This window comes from Plecotus auritus (genome assembly GCF_963455305.1).
Source record: "Plecotus auritus genome assembly, chromosome: 9".
NCBI classification, from domain to species: Eukaryota; Metazoa; Chordata; class Mammalia; order Chiroptera; family Vespertilionidae; genus Plecotus; species Plecotus auritus.
Window position 1 is genome coordinate 22,155,599 of NC_137783.1, and position 19,430 is coordinate 22,175,028.

At 44.8% G+C, this 19,430-nt stretch overlaps 2 protein-coding genes across 4 annotated transcripts in view; one reads left to right on the forward strand and one right to left on the reverse strand.

Moving 5' to 3' along the window:
- Positions 1-7,306, forward strand: part of AVPI1 (arginine vasopressin induced 1) — a gene marked incomplete at its 5' end in the record, with an annotated part of 29,871 nt that extends 22,565 nt beyond the window's left edge. For 2 of the 3 annotated variants that reach the window (XM_080641527.1, XM_080641528.1), the window contains 2 exons: positions 5,232-5,528; positions 6,720-7,306. In XM_080641527.1, coding sequence (XP_080497653.1) covers positions 5,242-5,528; positions 6,720-6,879 — 447 coding nt within the window. In that variant the 3' untranslated portion in view covers positions 6,880-7,306. Of the gene's footprint in view, positions 1-5,214; positions 5,529-6,719 lie in introns of those variants that run through there. The other variant, XM_080641526.1, reaches the window with a different exon arrangement.
- Positions 7,307-8,272: 966 nt separating this feature from the next.
- The window catches only part of PI4K2A (phosphatidylinositol 4-kinase type 2 alpha), a 30,975-nt gene continuing 19,817 nt past the window's right edge, over positions 8,273-19,430 (reverse strand). Inside the window, exons 5-9 of the mRNA XM_080642352.1 lie at positions 16,004-16,065; positions 13,663-13,762; positions 12,768-12,901; positions 12,220-12,279; positions 8,273-10,637 (exon numbers count right to left, since the gene is read on the reverse strand). Coding sequence (XP_080498478.1) covers positions 10,476-10,637; positions 12,220-12,279; positions 12,768-12,901; positions 13,663-13,762; positions 16,004-16,065 — 518 coding nt within the window. The 3' untranslated portion in view covers positions 8,273-10,475. The remainder of the gene's footprint in view (positions 10,638-12,219; positions 12,280-12,767; positions 12,902-13,662; positions 13,763-16,003; positions 16,066-19,430) is intronic.

Sequence of the window (19,430 nt, forward strand, 5' to 3'; positions counted from 1 at the left end):
AACTGGGATATCCAGTGTTCTTTCTCCCCCTGCTACTGGTGGGGTTTCCCCGTTGTGACTTGGCACTCCTCACAGACTAATGGGAAGAAATGTGCTTTGAGCTGCTTGGCTGTGAAGACACCTCTGTTGCTTAAAAGCTTGGGCTGCAGTCAGACTAGGTTCTGGCCTTGGCTGAGTCCCTGCTTTATATCTGTGTCTCAGCTTCCCTTTGCTTCTCTGTGAACTGGGGTGAGGCTAACAGTGCCTGGCCCCTCGAATTGTTTTAAGGATGAAATTATATTATGCGTATTGTCTGACACAGAATAAATGCTCCATAGTTAGCTTTGACTTCTCTTTACCAGCCTGTAAGTGTTACTTGGTGACTGTTTCCTGATCACAGTATATTTATATCATCTATCTCTGGGAGTTTAATTACCACATATATTACTGGATTCCCATAATAGTGCCTAAGAAGAGGCAGGTTTTAAGATTATTTTCCAGATAACAAGTATAATTTTTATGAATTTATTTGAAAGTCTTTTGTAGGTTTATTTTCATTATTAGATCTTTTGAAAAAAGAGAGTGGGGACTGGCTGGTGTGGTTCAGTGGCTGAGTGTTGACCTATGAATCAGGTGGTCATGGTTTGATTCCTTGTCAGGGCACATGCCCCGGATAACGGGCTTGACCCCCAGTGTGGGGTGTGCAGGAGGCAGCTGATGATGTTTCTATCTCTCTCTCCCTCTCCCCTCCTCTCTGAAATAAAAATATATATTTTTAAAAAGAGTAAGTTCTTATGATAGAAGGCCTAGAAACTAGGACAGTGGAGTGTAGAAATTACTGGAATCAGGAGGTGGCCATTGAGGTGAGGAAGAGGGAAGGCCAGGGTAAGGAAGGGACAATAATTATCTGGGAAGTCTGAATGGGATGAAGAGATGGCTCGGAAACCAAGATGGCAGCATAGGTAAACACCTAAACTGCTGCCTTGCACAACAATTTCAAAACTACAACTAAAAGATAAAACGACATCATCCAGAAACACAGGAAAGCTGGCTGAGTGGAAATTCTACAACTAGAAGGAAAGAGAAAAGCACACTGAGACTCAGAGGAGCTGCAGAAGGCAGAGGTACAGAGGTGCACGTGGAGAGGGCTGGCAACTGAGTACGTGGCTAGCTTTCTCAATCGGGAGGGAGACAATGGCTCCCAACTGCTCTGAACTCCAGTTCTGGGCGAGACTCTGGGGACCCAGACTCATTTGGGGAGAAACTGGACTGTCTGGCAGCGGGCGAAACTCGAGGGCAGCTTTCTCTCAGAGGTGCTTACAGAGATTACCGCGGGACACTGAGACCTGGGAGGGCCTCTTAGGGCAGGGCTGATGGGAAGCCATTGCTGTCTGCTCAGCCCTGAAACTCCACCCCATCCAAGCTGTGCACAGAGACTTTTGCAAGTCTTGTCTCTAAGGGTGTCTCCAGCACAGAAGTTCTCCCAGCATAGACACAGCTGATCCTCATAGCCAGTTGGCCTGGAGGTCAATTCCTCCCAGTGATACCAACAACAATCAAGGCTTAACTACAACAAGACTGTGCACACAGCCCACAAAGGGGTGCACCAAGAGTGTCCACCTCAGGTAACTGGGGAGCCTGAGCCACTGGGCCCTATAGGACACCTAGCACACAAAGCCACTCTATCAACTCAGGGAAGCAGCCAAAATGCGGAGACAAAGAAACAGGTCACAAATGAAAGAAATGGAGGAAAGCAAACGACTGTATATAAAGTTCAAAACCACAGTTATAAGGTTTTTCAAGAATTTTCTAGAAAAGGCCGATAAAGCCAAAACCGGTTTGGCTCAGTGGATAGAGCGTCGGCCTGCGGACTGAGGGGTCCCGGGTTCGATTCCGGTCAAGGGCATGTAACTTGGTTGCGGGCACATCCCCAGTGGGAGGTGTGCAGGAGGCAGCTGATCGATGTTTCTCTCTCATCGATATTTCTGACTATCTATCCCTCTTCCTTCCTCTCTGTAAAAAATCAATAAAATATATTAAAAAAAAAAAAAAGAAAAGAAAAGGCCGATAAATTCAGCGAGACCCTCAAGGATATGAAAAAGGACCAACTGGAAATTAAGTATACACTGACTGAAATAAAAAATAATATACAGAGATCCAACAGCAGACGAGAGGATCGCAAGAATCAAGTCAAAGAGTTGAAATACAAAGAAGCAAAAGACACACAACCAAAAAAGCAAAAAGAAAAAATAATCCAAAATTATGAAGATAGTGTAAGGAGCCTCTGGGACAACCTCAAGTGTACCAACATCCGAATTATGGGGGAGCCAGAAGAAGAGAGAGAGCAAAATACTAAAAACCTTATTTGAAGAAATAATGACAGAAAACTTCCTCCACCTGGTGAAAGAAATAGACTTACAAGTCCAGGAAGTGCAGAGAATCCCAAACAAAAGGAATCCAAAGAGGACCACACCAAGACACATCATAATTTTAATGCCAAGAGCAAAAGACAAAGAAAGAATATTAAAAGCAGCAAGAGAAAAACAGTTACCTACAAGGGAGCACCCATACAATTGTCAGCTGATTTCTCAACAGAAATTATGCAGGCCAGACAGGAGTGGCAAGAAATATTCAAAGTGATGAATAGCAAGAACCTACAACCAAGATTACCCTACCCAGCAAAGCTATCATTCAGAATTGAAGGTCAGATAAAGAGCTTCACAGGTAAGAAAAAGCTAAAGGAGTTCATCACCACCAAACCAGTATTATATGAAATGCTGAAAGGTATTCTTTAAGAATAGGAAGAAGAAGAAAAAGGTAAAGATAAAAATTATGAACAACAAATACATATCTATCAATAAGTGAATCTAAAAATCAAGTGAATAAAAAATCTGATGAACAGAATAAACGTGAATATAATAGAATCAGGGGCATAGAAAGGGAGTGGACTGACAGTTCTCAGGAGGTGCGGGAAGAGACTGGACAAAAATCGTACACCTATGGATGAGGACAATGGAGGGGGGGTAAGGGCAGAGGGTGGGGTGGGAACCGGGTGGAGGGGAGCTATGGGGGGAAAAAGAGGAACAATTGTAATAATCTGAACAATAAAGATTTATTTTAAAAAAAAGAGATGGCTCAAATTCTCTGGAGAACAAAAGGCAGGTGAGAGTAAGGATTATTTTTGCAAGTGAGCTGAGGATAGGAAACCAGTAGTGCTTTTATTTATGATTCTATTGTTTGCTCTTTTTTTTTTTTTTTTTTTTTTTTTCACAGTGACCATGTGCATTTTACCTGTCTCCTTTTCAAGCTGGTTGCTGGTTGACAGCTGTCTCTGAAGCTAGCTGTGGAATGAGGTCTGACTTAGTAACCAGGCCTTCCCCATTAGGCCCAGGGCTGAGGGGCAGAGGGAACAAGGCAGGCTCTCAACTGGCTCAGGCTAGACTGCTTGGAGGAAGAACTCTTACCACATCACTCTTCTGACCCAACACAAAAGTCAAGGAAGCCAAAAAGAGGGGCATTTGCATTTATTTAGCTTTTATTGGGCACCTGGTACCATACTAGACTCATTTACACCAATCCTGAGAAGTGGTTTTGGCTCCATTTGACAGTTAAGCAAACAGGCTCAGAGAGGTTGATTAACTTGCCTAAGGTCTCAGCTAGGCAAGAGGCAGAGCTGGGATACAAACCCAGTTCTGCATAATGCCAAAGTCCTTGGTCTTTCTTGTCTCCTTGTTTTCCAATACCATGCCTTTTTCAGGTTGTACCAGAAACAAGGATAAGGTGGGTGAGCTTCTTATGCCTTTATTATTTATTCAGTGTGAACTATCTAGAACTGAGGAATATGATTTAATTTTTATTTCCTGGATATTGGTGGGAGGACATTGACATGAGTGTAACTTTTATCAGTTTTCTTGTAAGTTTCAGCCTCTGCCCTGACAGTATTCTAACCCTGTAGCTTCTTCTGCCCCTCTCAGTGGTCCTTTGTACGGTAGATCTGAGTGGTCTATTTCATACTGTTTGCTAAATTATACAGGGTGGGGCAAAAGTAGGTTTACAGTTGTGAGTACGAGAAACAGAGTTTTTCCTTATATTATTTATTAATTACTGTATTAGTTCCCATACGAACAGCTGTAAGCCTACCTTTGCCTCATCCTGTATGGACTTGGTTCAACCTGAGATTCTTGAAGATAGGTGGGATAACTCTTGTCAATTTTATGGATGGAAAAGCAGAATAGAACATTGAGCACTGTTCTTAAAGCTCTGTGTGCCTTCATTCAGTCCTCACAGCAACCTAAGAAGTAGGTACTAGTTAGTACAGCTGATACAATTACACAGGAAGGAGCTGCGAGCGGAGGTTAGCAGCCAGTAAGTGGTGCAGGCAGCCAGAAGTGGGATTCCAACCCAGCTCCACAACCCCTCTATTTCTGTACTGTAGAGCCTGGGCCTCACCATCAGAAATCTGCATTCTCTTTCTCAGTTTCCTCGTCTGTGAAGTGAGGAGGGTGAAAGGACCTACCTCATAGGGCTGCTGTGTTCACATTTCAACGATGCCAGGTGAATATGGCTCTTACAGTGGTGTGTAACACACTGACTCACCACACTTCAACTGCTGCTGCTGGTGTTATTAAGACCTGGGTATCCATGCCCTAACTGGTTTTGCTCAGTGGATAGAGCGTCGGCCTGCAGACTCAAGGGTCCCGGGTTCGATTCCAGTCAAGGGCATGTACCTTGGTTGCGGGCACATCCCCAGTAGGGGGTGTGCAGGAGGCATCTGATCAATGATTCTCTCTCATTGATGTTTCTAACTCTCTATCCCTCTCCCTTCCTCTCTGTAAAAATTAATAAAGTATATTAAAAAAAAAAAAAAGACCTGGGTATCCTGGGGTCTGCCTGGACTTTAGAGCCAGACAGACCTGTTCTCCTGGCTCTGCACCTACATGGGGCGTTGTGACTGTGGGGAAGTCATTTAACCTCTGAGTCACACTCCTTCATCTGTAAGGTGGGGATAAACAACACTTACCTCAGAGGTGTCTGTGACTCTTAAATTTCCACATGTCAGACACATAGCACTTTATAATAAAGTTTGGCTGTCATTATTAACATCATTTGCCATGGAAAATCAGTGTGATTTTAAGACTTACCTTACCTTGGCTCCTGAAGAACAGACACACCGGAAGTCTTTGCATTAGTCAGGAGCCCCAGGTTTGGGAAGGGCCTGCTGAGCTGCTGATCTCCATGCTTTCCTTCCTCAGAGCACCCAGAATGGGCACCCCAGCCTCTGTGGTGAGTGAGCCGCTCCCTTGGCAGGCCCCCACTGAGGCCCGGGGCCGCAAGCAGGCCTCGGCCAACATCTTCCAGGACGCAGAGCTGCTGCAGATCCAGAGTCTGTTTCAGCGCAGCGGGGACCAGCTGGCAGAGGAACGGGCACAGATCATCTGGGAGTGTGCAGGGGACCACCGTGTGGCAGAGGCCTTGAGGAGGCTGCGCAGAAAGAGGCCCCCAAGGCAGAAATCCCTGGGCCACTCGCTACATCACTGCAGCCGGCTCAGGTAGGTTCCTGGGAGTGGAGGGCTGAGGGAGGGAGAGCACTGATGATGCCCATTCACCATTTCCTGGCTGTGGGGCCTGGAGCTACTGACCCAGCCTCACTGCAAAGTGCCTACCATTGGGGTTGTGGTAAGGTCTACCTACCACATGGTTGGCACTTAAAAGGTTGTATTGGAGTCATATATGACCGTGTGAACTCCCAGGGGAAGGGGTGCCAGGATCCTATCAGTGCCACCTTATTTCACAGTGATTCTTAACCATTTAGGAGGGACTAGTGTTTGGAAGGGGGGAAAAATACTATTTATCTGTTAAAGAACAGTTAACATTCAAAAGTCAGCCTGATGAATATCTTGGCTCTGGAATTACAGAGAATATAGCATAGGAAAGTACTCTAGAGGCAACAAAGGTTAACAGTTGTTTAGAAACTTTATCCCAAACTTTCCCTAGTCATCCATCTCTTTGCTTAGATCACTGCTAGCCCAGGAACAGGGATCCTCCCCTTCCTCCCCATCCCCCCCCCCCCCCCCCCCCGAGATCGAGCTGAACCACATGGCTGAACCACAAACCACTAATGAGTTTGCCGACCACTGATCTAGACTCTCGATTCCAATAATTACAGGCTGTTGTTTTTCCTTGTGATTAAGCCCCTATCCCAGTGGTCGGCAAACTCATTAGTCAACAGAGCGGCAAACCGCAGCTCACGAGCCGCATGTGGCTCGCAAGCCGCAGTTTGCCGACCACTGGCCTAACCAACTGCTATGGGCACACTCTAGGCTTCATTCCTCCACCGCCTTCTGTGGAGCCCACAATCAGAACATTAGACCTGAACAGGCCTTCTGAGATCATCAGGTCCATATCAACTCCAATTGATTAGTAATCACTACCTAATACGCCTTAGTAAGGATACTTGGTTCCTCCAGTCTCATATGACTGATTAACCATGTCTGCCATGAGTACAGGATGAGGAAGTTGGAGAAACGTTGAATGCTGCACACCCTGATCTAGTCCTACTCTCTTTATAGAAATCTGAAAGTTTTGCTTCGTCGTGTAGCTCTCAGCGGGCAGAGACGAGACCAGAGCCCTGGTCTCATTTTGTCCCAGTGTGTTTTAATAGTTCACATGACCAAAATCTCTTTATTCCTCATTCTGCCCTTCCTATTGATGTTGGCCTATCCCACACTTGTTCCCTACAGAATCCCAGAGCCCTGCGATCCACTGGCTGACCCACAGAGCAGTGCCACAGAGATGGCTTCCAGCGATCAGTATCTGAACACTAGGAGGACAAGTGCCAGGATCCGCCGGAATTGGAGGAAGTCGGGCCCCACAAGCTACCTCCATCAAATCAGACACTGATCCAGGGAAGGGGCTGGGAATGGCATTATCTTCCCCAGGAATCATAGGGACTTTGGCCAAAGGGCCCGGGAAGGTGAAGGAGGAAGAGACTTGAGGCAGACAGCCCCACATGCTGCTGTTGGCCTGCTCAATTCAGAAGAGGACTGGAGATATCCACTGAGCTCTAATTGTGTGGGACCCATTCCTCACCAGGAGCAGCAACAGTGACCGTTCTTGCCTTGGCCCTTCCCCACCTAACACTATACTTGGGCTGCATGACATTCCCCTGGGAGTTAAGTGACAGGCACTCAGACCAAACATCTCACCACTCCTGCTACTAACCCTCCTGTTTTATCACCCATGATCCAGCAGCCTGTCATACACCCCTGTCCCTGTTAGGCCACACAAGTAAACTGTGGTTTAAGTGTCAAAATAAAAACATTTGCACCAAGAACTGTGTGAATCTTGATACTCCGGAGCTGGGGGGTGAGGGGTTGGGCTCATTGCAGGGAAGGCTGTGTGTTCCTAGGAAGAAGAAAATAGGGCTGGCCTCCTTTGCTTTCTCACCACCATCCGGTAGAGGCCCTGTGCCGAAGCTTCCTTTTCCAGAGGCTGTCAGATGCGGAGATGGAAGCATCTTTGCAGCAGTCCTGAGCCACAGGAGAGGACAGGGTTTTTGGCCCCTGGCCAGCACTAGAGGGAAAGCTATTACAGTCAGCTCTACAGAGTGGGCAGTGAGCCTGCAGTCACAGTAATGGGTGCCAGTTCCTCAGCTGGCTTCTTCATCCCCATGGGCCAACCATCCTGAGATGGGTCAACAGCTGAACCAATCATTCTTGAGCTCCTCCATTTTCCAAGGTTCCCATAGCCTGAAAATCCTTGAGGTGATCCTCAAAAGAAGCATACCACACCATTCCCATTCAGCTCCCCGCCCACCCATCCTCTCTGCTAGATTATCCATCACTTTAACGAAGATAGGGCTCAAAGTGCTCCAAGCACATGCAGAGCAGGGCTGTCCTCTCATAGCCAAGAAGGGAAACCGGTCCATATTCCTTCCAAACCTTTGTGACTAGATGACTTGGGAATTTTTTTAGTTTGCAGAAGTAGTCAGTGCAAATACTGTGTCATCCCTAATAGGGGAATATCTCATAACAAAACAATTATTTCTGCAACAAATATTCACACTTATGGATTCATCATGGTTCAGGTCAGTTTTGGTGTCAAATTTAAGTTATGAAAAAATTTTGGTGTTCAGAGCACTGAGACTGGAAATGAGGGTCTGGATTTCCCCCACTGGAGGGAAATAGACTCAGGAGCCATGGCTTAAGCAACTCACAGAAACTTAGGGTTCTCTGTCCTTAAAATTGCATTCTACATTGTCTTCCTTCCACCAAAGAAAACTAGACAAAAAAGGTCAGAATTGTACTTGTTATTCATACATTTGCATTGATTTAAATACATTACATACAATTTCTACAGTGCATTATAAGAACAGTAAGAGGCAGTAGGACTCACAGCCCAGCCCCTACTCCCTGACACTGGGGGACAGGGCCTATGGCTGGCAGAGGGCTGGGCCATTCCATGAGTGCCACCCAGAAGCCTGCCCTGGCACTCTGGGTCCCTGGCTCTCCCCAAGTCCACATTCAAGGCAACCTGAGTACAGGTTTCAAAGAGAACAGAGGCCAGGAAAGGATGCCTCTCCCACTCTCTCACCTGCCAGGACTGGGACCAGCCCCCTCTTACATTGGACCCAGTTTCCTTCCAACAGAGCTGGTCTGGATGAGGGCAATGTGCAGATCTGCTTGGTTGCGGGGAGCAAGTAGGTTCCTCATTAGACTCCTCAGGCTCTCTTGATGCCCAACTTTACCACATATTTATACAAAGATGTCTGTGGAGAGCTAAACACACCTGGGTCCCCTTCCAGCTTCTGGGAGCCCTATTGCTCCTGCAGTCTGAGGGCAGGCATTCTCAAACACATGGTCCCCAAGGCTAGTGTCCAAGTTGGCTGACGGGGATTGTCAGGGGAGCTGTGCCTTTGTCCACAGGGCATGCACACCCAGTTCCCAGAGACTCTTCCCGTCAGCTGGATAGAAGCCCAAGATAAGCTGGCTCCAGGGGCTGGGATGGAAGGGCAGCCTGGCCCAGCTTATGAGAGAGCTGTACATCTCTACTCTGTCTCCTGGATGGCAGGAGCTGGGCAAGCAAAGGGCACAAGACATAGTCCTCGCTCCCTTTCTTTGGTTGTTTTTCAAACCTTCAAGATAGTTTCTTTCACAGCTGATTGACCAATCGCAGGGTTCCAGAAACTTGGGAGTCCAGTAGCATAGGGCTGCTCCTGAGCTACTGATGGCACCCTCTTTTCTCCCTTGTGGGGGCCAGTTTGCTTTGGTGTAGAAAGGGCTTGGACACCTGGCAAGGGGATAGCTGAGGGGAGAGAAATGGAAGCAGAAAGCGCACTGAGCTGGACAGGCACTGGGGAACAGTTTGAAGGCCTCTCTCCTTTGTGCCCCGCTTTTCTCAAGCAGCCATGGAAAATCTGGCCTGGAACAAGTCAGGGAGCAAAGCGCAGCTACCAATTAGGAGGCAGAACACAAGCAGCCAGTGGTAGCATAAAGAGAAGTCCAAGGACCCAATATCCTGTCCTCTTATGAGCTGAGACCCACTCCAGAATCCAAACTGAACCCCTTACAGTTGAGAAAAGAAACATCTAAAATAATGGGAACAAATGAGAGGACTGGGAATTTATCACCCATGGCTAGGGCCAAGGACTCAGAAAGCAAGACGGGGATAAGTTTGCCCATAGACCAATTACAGCTCCCAGCATACACTGAGGCTACATGGATCACTTGTACATGGTGGGGAGTCCACGTCCTCCCTCCTGCCTTTATCTGAGTGATAGGCAGGTTGCAGGCCTGCACTTGAGAGGTTGGATCCCTAGCAGAGCAGAGAGCAGAGATGATCTATAGGATCATATACAGAGCTGCTAGGAGGTCTAGAGCAAAAGTACCCCCGCCACGCAAATTGCATTTGGAGGCTTTTAGTCAGCCTACTGCACTGGTGGGAGGAGAAAGAGAAGACTTGGCAAAATATCAAAGGAAAGATGCGGCTTCTGTCTGCCCCAGGACTGCGAGTAACCCAGCTGCCTTGGTCCATGAGAGTGAGGCACCTGAATGTCTGGGTCCATGCAAATCTAGGTCTGGATTTGAGGTTTCTGAAAGAATCTGGGATTCTGCCTGGGTTTTGCTAATAATTTAAATTTTTGTTATTTGTTTCTGATGCAGAATATAATGAGGAATTGCAACAGAGCCCAGGTCTCACCAGGAAAGGGAATTTCCCAGCCTGCCCTCAGGAGACGCTGGAAGGCAGATGCTCCTTCCTGGGCATCTGGACTCCTTCCATGGAGCTCCAGCCTTCCTCAGCACTCAGGGGAGCCCACAAGTCGCTCTGTTTGTGCTTCTCCCTGTGCTTGGGAAAGCCCTGAGGGGAATGGTGAGCAGAGAGGGAGGGCTCTCACAGGCACTGCTTTCTACTGGCTTCTCAGGCTTTTCCTGCAACCCGCTCCCCAAGTTTCCTCCTAGCCCAAGTCTCAGACAACATACTCTTGTCTGCCTCTTGGGCTACCACCACGAAAAGAAGGGTTTCCGACTCTGAAAGCTCTGTGTGTAGGACTCGCTAGCAGACCGCTGGTGGGAACGAGCTGTCTCAACAATCACAGGTGGCATCTGGACCAGGTGCAGGGGACTCTTGTTGTCTTTCAAGGCCTGAGTCAGATTTAGGATCTGCAGTGGGAAAAATGAGATAAATTAAGAAAAGGCATAGGCATCCAGGTCTGCCTCTAAAGGGAGACTGGCAGACAGAATGCTCCTATAAAATCAATTAAAAAAACAAACAACATGCTAATGGAAAACTGTACAAATAATCTACTTATAAGAGTAGGACTGTAAGTGGGCAATATATAGAAAATGGAAAGTTCTCTAGTCATTTCATTTTAAAAATGAAAATTACAAAAAATATCTCCTAGCCCTAGCCGGTTTGGCTCAGTGGATAGAGCGTCGGCCTGCAGACTGAAGGGTCCCAGGTTCGATTCCGGCCAAGGGCATGTACCTTGGTTGCAGGCACATCCCCAATAGGGGGTGTGCAGGAGGCGGCTGATCGATGTTTCTCTCTCATCGATGTTTCTAACTTTCTATCCCTCTCCCTTCCTCTCTGTAAAAAAATAAATAAAATATATTATAAAAAAAAAAATATATATCTCCTATATTTTGCCCTTCCAGTAAAAAAGATAAAGAAGAAGAAGGTGACTCAGAGTTGGGGAGGGTTCAGAGGCATGGCTGTAGTTCTGGATGGTGGGACAGTCTTTCAAAAAGGCCAGTGGTCAACAGAAGTTAAAATGTAAACAGGCCCTCTGACTCAGCACTTCCATTTTTAGGACTCAGGAAACAACTGTGGATATGCACAAAACAATTTAAACCAATACAGTGCAGTATTGTGTATAAAGTGAAAATCATATAAATGCCCAAGACTATGGGGTCAGTTAATAAATTAAGGGGTAATAAACAAACAATTTCCCGGCCGGCGTGGCTCAGTGGTTGAGTGTCGACCTATGAACCAGGTCACAGTTTGATTCCTGGTCAGGGCATATGCCTGGGTTGAAGGCTCGGTCCACAGTGTGGGGCGTGTAGGAGGCAGCCGATCCATAATTCTTTCTCATCACTGATGTTTATATCTCTCATCTCCCTTCCTCTCTGAAATCAATAAAAATCTATTAAAAAAATAATGCCCTGGGGGATTCCTTAGCTCTCTTTGAAGGTGAAGTGGAAAGAGAAGAAATAATGATATAACAGAAATTATAACCAGAGCCAATATCTGAGTGCTTACCATGTGCCAGGCATTGTTTTTACTAAATATTTAATATGCATTATCTCGTGTAATCCTCTAGCCAACTCTGCAAAGTATTATTCCTGTTCATTTTATAAAGAAGGAAGTAGAGGCTCTTGTCCAAAGCCATGGAGCATGTAAGCGGTAAAACAGACTAATTCTAGACTTAGCTCTTAATCACCATGGTATATGGTCTGCCTTGAGCAACTGGTGGACAAAGATTACTGGGTAAATTTATCAATGAACTATCCAGCAAGTAGCACAGAAGCAAGCACAAAATAAGCGCATCACTAACCACCAGGTACCCTGAAAGAGGTGGGAGACTGGGGCGGGCTACCTTTCTCTCATGTGTAAATGCAGAGTCACAAATATGTATGACACACTGAAAAAAGTATAAAATACAATCTTTACATGTTTACTCAACATGAGCATACAACCCTCCCAGAGAGATCCCAGGGTTGACACCAGATGTCCCAGGCTTACCTGTCCCCGCATGACAGCAATCTGCTTATGGAACTGGCCCCTGTCAAAACCAGGATCTTTCTGCAAAAGAAGAGCAGAAGGAGGTGGAACCTGAATGAATTACTCAGAAGAACCCATTTTCCTACCCAATTAGAAACTTGCTAGTAAAGAAAACCTACAGCAAGGCTTGTGAGGTTTAGTGATTTTAACTACCACCCCAAGAACTCCCGACTTCACAGTTGGTGGAAACAGAGAACGAGTAAATATCTTGTCCTGCGTCTCATTAACTCTAAACAACTTGAGACTCCAGTGCTCCATTTGAAAATGAGAGCTCTGCAGGTACACTGAAGCCACAGGACACACATGCTACACACCGGTGTGGTTCATCACAGCTGCCAATCTTTTTCATACTAATCCAAACTAGATCCTGCTACCCACATGTGGGAATCTTGCTCTTCACTGGCTAACAGAAGTCAGAAGGGTGCTAGCCATGCTCTCTTGGCTTGTAGTAGGACCTTTAAGAATTTCTTCTTCTATATGGTTATAAGGCTGACATTTCCAGGGCTAACCTTGAAGAGTTCATATAGGTCCTCCTCCAAGTCCTTGACGAAATTAGGGTCCGATATCTTTGGAAGAATCAGATCTTTGATCTCCTGAGAGAATGGGACTTTTGCCTGGGGCAACCAGGCCCAGTAAAAAGGATCTGAAAAGAAGAAAGATCAAAAGCCAATTTGGTAGTGAAAAAATATCCCTGCCCATCTATGTCCTCTACCCTCTTCCTTGATATACAACAGAAAAATTACAAGAGCTGTGAACCCTAAAGGTTACATAGTAGGTGAAAGAACTAGCATTCAAACCCAGGTCTGCCTAATCCCAGAGCTTGTGCTCTTTCCCAGATATTACTAGTACATGACCTTCCAAGATGCAAGCCTGTGTAGAATCAATGACTTGCCCCGAGACACTGAGATACTCCTTCTGAAAAGACTAGTGTTGCAAAGGGGCTAGTGACCCCCTACCTATATATCTTCCTCTTTCTAAAAGTTTCTCAATTATAACAGGGCAGGAAGAGCTGGCTTCCAGGATGTAACAAGGAAGACAGAGCACTGAAAACAGCTTATATTTAAACACTAATAGAATATACTTTTGCTTTTTTGTGGGTTTTTTTTTAAATAGAATACATTTTTTAAAAGATAGTTCTCAGAAAGAATGAGAAAAATACAGAGTAGAGAGGAGAAAACTCAGCTCTATGCTTCTAATGGGAATAATATAGGTAAAAATTATAATACTAGCTTACATTATGGAGTCATTGCCATGTGCCAACCATTGCACTAAAGTGCATGAGCTGCATTATTTCATTAATTTGTAGAACAATCCTACAATACATGTACTTATCTACCTTGCACAGGCAAGAAACTGTGACCTGGCAAAAGATGAGTCAGATCACACAGTACTCTTGAGACTTACATGCCCTCCAGGAGTCAGGATGCTTCAGGGGGAAAGCCAGCCCATTGTCAATGGCAGCCACCTTGATAACAGGCTCCTTCACCACCACCCAGTCTGTGTCCTAAACAGCAAGGAAACACTAAATATTGAGGGTCCCATGTGCCTCAGGCCCTTTAAAGTAGTAGCAAAGCATCCCCTCTCATCCTCCTCAGGCACCAATCCTTAGGCAACCTCTGAACTAGTTTCCACATTGTTTTCTGAACTTAGCACATTTATGACACCTCTGACTCGGCTTGTTCAAGGTTCTCAGAGTCCCTTTCTCACCTTAGGAAAGGTGCACTTCCCCAGGAGTTCCCACAGTCATTGGTAAGAAGGGAAATGACAATAAGAAAAGGTAACTATAAGCCATTCCTCCTAGGGAAAGGCAATGAGATTCCTGAGGGTACGAAAATAAGAAAAACAAATAAATACTGGTTTGTTCAAGTCCTTCTGTGTGGACCTTGACTCAGATGCCACTTTACTGGTGGTGACTATATTTTTCCAGTGAGATAACAGAACCATGGAAGATAGCAGCTGCTCTTGCACAAGGGAGTCTGTTCCCTGCTTCAGTGATCCATAGAAAGGAAAAGGACAAGAGCTAATGCAAAAAGAATGGGGCAGGCTACCTGTGACAGCTCAGACACTCTCATGACTATCTACTTGGCTCCATACTTCAGGTTCAGGGAATGTGGGTCCCCTGGGATACCTTATTCAAAGTATGAAATCCTGAGTTTTACCCAACATAATGGGAGAATCTGTACAATTTTTAATAAGTTCTTCAGGTAATTCTGATGCACAAAATTTGAGAACAATTATTATGGAAGTAAAAAACTATGAGGATGTGTTAACTAACCTTACTGTGGTAAATATTTCACAATATATACATACTAGAGGCCTGGTGCACAGATTTGTGCAACAGTGGGGTCCCTCGGCCTGGCCCGCACCTCCTCGCAATCCGGGACCCCTCGGGGGATGTCAGAGAGCCGGTTTCAGCCCGATTTCCGCAGGCCAGGCCAAGGGACCCAACTGGAGCGGTGCACCATCAAGGTGGAGAGGGACCGTGGGAGGGCTCCAGGGCATGTCCGGCCCATCTCGTCCAGTCTCGATTGGCCGGATCCCAGCAGCAAGCTAACCTACTGGTTGGAGCGTCTGCCCCCTGGTCGTCAGTGCCGTCATAACAACTGGTCAAACGGTTGGACACTTAGCATATTAGGCTTTTATTATATGGGATATCAAATCATCATAGCCTGCAGGCGTGGCTCAGGGGTTGAACGACCACCTATGAACCAGGAGGTCATAATTCGAATCCCAGTCAGGGCATATGCCTGGGTTGTGGGCTCGATCCCCAGTGTGGGGCATGCAGGAGGCAGCAATCAATGATTCTCTCTCATCATTGATGTTTCTATCTCTCTCTCCCTCTCCCTTCCTATCTGAAATCAATGAAAAAAATATATATATCTATATTTTAAAATCATCATATTGTATACCTTAAACTTACACAAAGCTATCTGTTGTTAATCTCAATAAAAGCTGGAAGGGAAAAAAAACTACATGAGGAATAAAAACCAACCTCACTCTCTCCTTGTCCAGATAGCCATCACATTAATTTTTTTTAAATGTGCAGGCTGAGCAGGATAGACAAATGTGGTGAACAAGGGAAAAAATTAGAGCAAAGAAAGCTAAGCAGCACCCTGGTTAGGCTCAGTGGATAGAGCGTTGGCCTACAGGCTGAAGGGTCCCAAGTTCAATTCCAGTCAAGGGCATGCCTGTGTTGTGGGCTTGATCCTTAGTAGGGGGCATGCAGGAGGCAGCCAATCAATGATTCTCTCTCATCATTGTTTCTCTCTCTCTCTCTTTCTCTTCCTCTCTGAAATCAATAATACACACACACACACACACACACACACACACACTTTTTTTTTTTTTTTAAGAAAGAAAGCTAAGCAGCTTTCTCTAAACTGATGTTCTTTGGAAGTGTGGTCTGTTGTGAAAAATGTGCTCCATGGTCACAAACGTTTAGAAATCACTGGGCCAATCAAAATCAAACAGGTTCATTAAATGCACAACTTCTCAGACCTTCACTATGCTACTATGCAACATGAATCTCTAAGAAAGGCATAAAGTATGTCCCACATTTATGTGAACTTTTCTTTATTTTATTCCCATTAACATTATTTAGTAGCATATTCCTTAAAAAACAGATAGAGGAAAACTCTACCAAACATTAACCTATCAATTTTAAATATATGTGCTACCCCCCAATTCTTTTGAATGCATATACTCCACTTCATCCTCTTCTTTAAGATGTAAATGAACCTCTTACCCGAGAGCTAGAACTATCCATTGGACAGTCATATTTAATCAGCCAGTTGTCATTGCCGCGATCTATCAACAGAAATATAAAGTTAGCAAAAAGAATCACACAGAAAACTGGGGCAACTTTCATTTTCATGGTGGACTAGTTATTTTGGACACTTGGCCAATCACTCTACTGAGAAAAACTACAAAGTAAAATATTTAAAAATCTCCTGAAGGCTTTGGAGATTTAAATAAGATCATTAAGAGTTAAAGTATCAAGATATGGGAGAGAAAGGAAATCTAGAGAGGATGTCCAGCATTTGTGACTTCTTTTCCTATAGAGCACCTGCGGATTTGGGAAGAGGCTAAGAGGTGGGATGACTGGTTCATTATTCTGCTTATTTGTGAATGTTCAAAAGTCTCCATAATCATTATTAATGACAATAGTATTGTCTTACAGTTTTATATAAATGTGTTTATATATGCATGTATACATATCTATCCTATATAATAAAAGGCTAATATGCAAATTGACCGAACGGTGGAATGACCGGTCCCTATGATGCGCACTTACCACCAGGGGGCAGACACTCAATGCAGGAGCTGCCCCATGGTGGTCAGTGCACTCCCACAGGGGGAGCTCCGCTCATCCAGAAGCCGCACTCAAGGCTGGCAAGCTCAGCGGCAGTGGCGGGAGCCTCTCCCACCTCCGTGGCAGCACTAAGGATGTCTGACTGATGGCTTCAGCAGGGAGTGGGCCTAAGGCATCAGTCGGACATCGCCCGAAGGCTCCTGGACTGCGAGAGGGCACAGGCTGGGCTGAGGGACGCCCCCCTCCCTGAGTGCATGAATTTTGTGCACCGGGCCTCTAGACCAGGGGTCCTCAAACTTTTTAAGCAAGGGGCCAGTTCACTGTCCCTCAGACCGTTGGAGGGCCGGAATATAGTTTAAAAACAAAACTATGAACAAATTCCTATGCGCACTGCGGGCCCGGGACAAGTTGGCTGCTAAGCAGGACAGGCAGCGGAACCCGGCGGGCTGGATAAGTGTCCTCGGTGGGCTGCATGTGGCCCGCGGGCCGTAGTTTGAGGACGCCTGCTCTAGACTATATAATAAAAGCCTAAGCAAACCTTATGGCAGAACGACCAGAACGGCCGGTTGCTATGAAGTCACTGACCACAAGGGGGCAGACGCTCAGCACAGGAGCTGACCCCTGATGGTCAGTGCACTCCCACAGGGGGAGCACCACTCAGCCAGAAGCCAGGCTCACAGCTGGTGAGTGCAGCGGTGGTGGTGGGAGCCTCTCCCGCCTCTGCTAAAGAGTAGTGAGCCGAGTGGTAAGGAGCAGTGAGCAGGCAGGTAGTAAGGAGCGAGGGGTCCTGGACATCCCCAGAGGGGTCCTAGACTGTGAGAGGGCACAGGCTGGACTGAGGGACCCCGCCCCCGCCGCAGTGCACTAATTTTGTGTACTGGGCCTCTAGTACATATATAATTAAAACACATGACAATAATAGTATAAAAGTCTGGAGATGGATAAATGGAGCTAATGGGTTCTAAGATCTTTGCATTGTCCAAGAAAATAATAAAAGTACCAATTAATATCAGATTTGGAAAATCAAGGATTCACATGGTAATCACCAAAAAGAAAAGACAAAGCATATACAACTTCTAAGCTAAAGAGAGGAGAAATAAAATAATAATAAAAGAATTTAAAAGAAAGTAAGAAAGGAAAAGGAAAAAATAGCATAGAGAGAAAGGGAGAATAAAAGAAGATAGGTAGAAAAACATAGAAAGCAAATAATAAGATGGTAGATGAAAATCTAAACATCTATACAGACATTATAAATTAACTAAATGCTCTAAAATTAAAATTTAACAGTTGTCTCACTGGATAAATAAAATTGACCAAATTTTAGCTATAAAGATTAAGGGGGAGAAAAAGAATATTCAAATTACCAAAATCAGAAATTAAAGTAGGGACATTACTACTGAGTCTACAGAAATATATAAAAAAAAATGATCAGAGTACTGTGAGCAGTTTATGCTAACAAACTGAATAACCTAGATGAAATGAACAAATTCCTAGAAACATAAAACCTACTAAAACTAAACCAAAAAGAAATAGAAAATCTGAGTGGACCTATTACTAGTAAGAAAATTGAATCAGTAATCAAAAATCTCTGAACAAATAATAGCCCTGTACCTGATGGCTTCACTGGTGACTTCCACCAAACATTTAAAGAATTAACACCAATCCTCCTCAAACATTTCTGAAAAATTGAAGAGGAGGGGACATTCCATAACTCATTCTATGAGGCCAGCATTACTTTGGAACCAAAGTCAGACAAAGACACAACAAGGAAACTACAAACCAATATCCCTTATGAATATTTATGCAAAGATCCTCAACAGCCCTGGCTGGGTGGCTCAGTTGATAGTGTCGTCCCATACACCAGAAGGCTGCAGGTTTGATTACTAGTCAGGGCACATACCTAACATACCTAAGTTGTGGTTTGATCACCGGTCAGGGTGTGTATGGAAGGCAACTAATCGATGTTTCTCCCTCACATCAATATTTCTCTCTCTCCCCCTTCCTCTCTCCTTAAAATCAATAAAAACATATCCTCAGGTGAGGATTAAAAAAAAATCCTCAAGAAAATACTAGCAAACTGAATTTAGCAGCATATTACAGGATTATACACCATGACTAATATTTATTACTGGAATGTAAGGATGGTTCAACCAATGAAAATGGATCAATGTAAATATCACATTAACAGATTGATGATTTCAATTGCTACAGAAAAAGCATTAGACATTATTCAACATCCAAAAACACTCAACAAACTAGGAATAAAAGGAAACTCCCTCCATATAATAAAAGTGAAAAACCCATAGCAAACATACTCAATGTGGAAGACCAAAAGCTTTCCCTCTAATATTTAGAACAAGACACAGATACTCACTCACACAACTTTCATTCAACATACTACTGAAAGACCAGAACAATTATACAAGAAAAAGTCATCTAAATCAGAAAGGAAAAAGTAAAATTATCTGTTTGCACATGATATAATCATGTATGTAGAAACCTTAAAGATTCCACAAAAAACTGTTAAAATTGACAAATTCAGCAAAGTATCAGGATACAAAGTCAACACACCAGCTGCATTTCTATACACTAACAGTGAAAATAATAATAATGATAATAACCCTCCATTTATAATAGCATCAAGAAGAAAAAAATACTTAGGGATTAACTTAACCAAAGAAGTTCATGAAAACTACCAAACACTGTCCTGTACAATGTTGCTAAGTGGTTGAAGCATCAGCCTATGCATCGAAGGGTCGTGGGTTCAATTCCTAGTGAAGGGCATGTACCTGGGTTGCAGGTTCAATCCCTAGCCCTGGTCAGGCACATGCAGGAGGCAACCAGTCAATGTGTCTCTCTC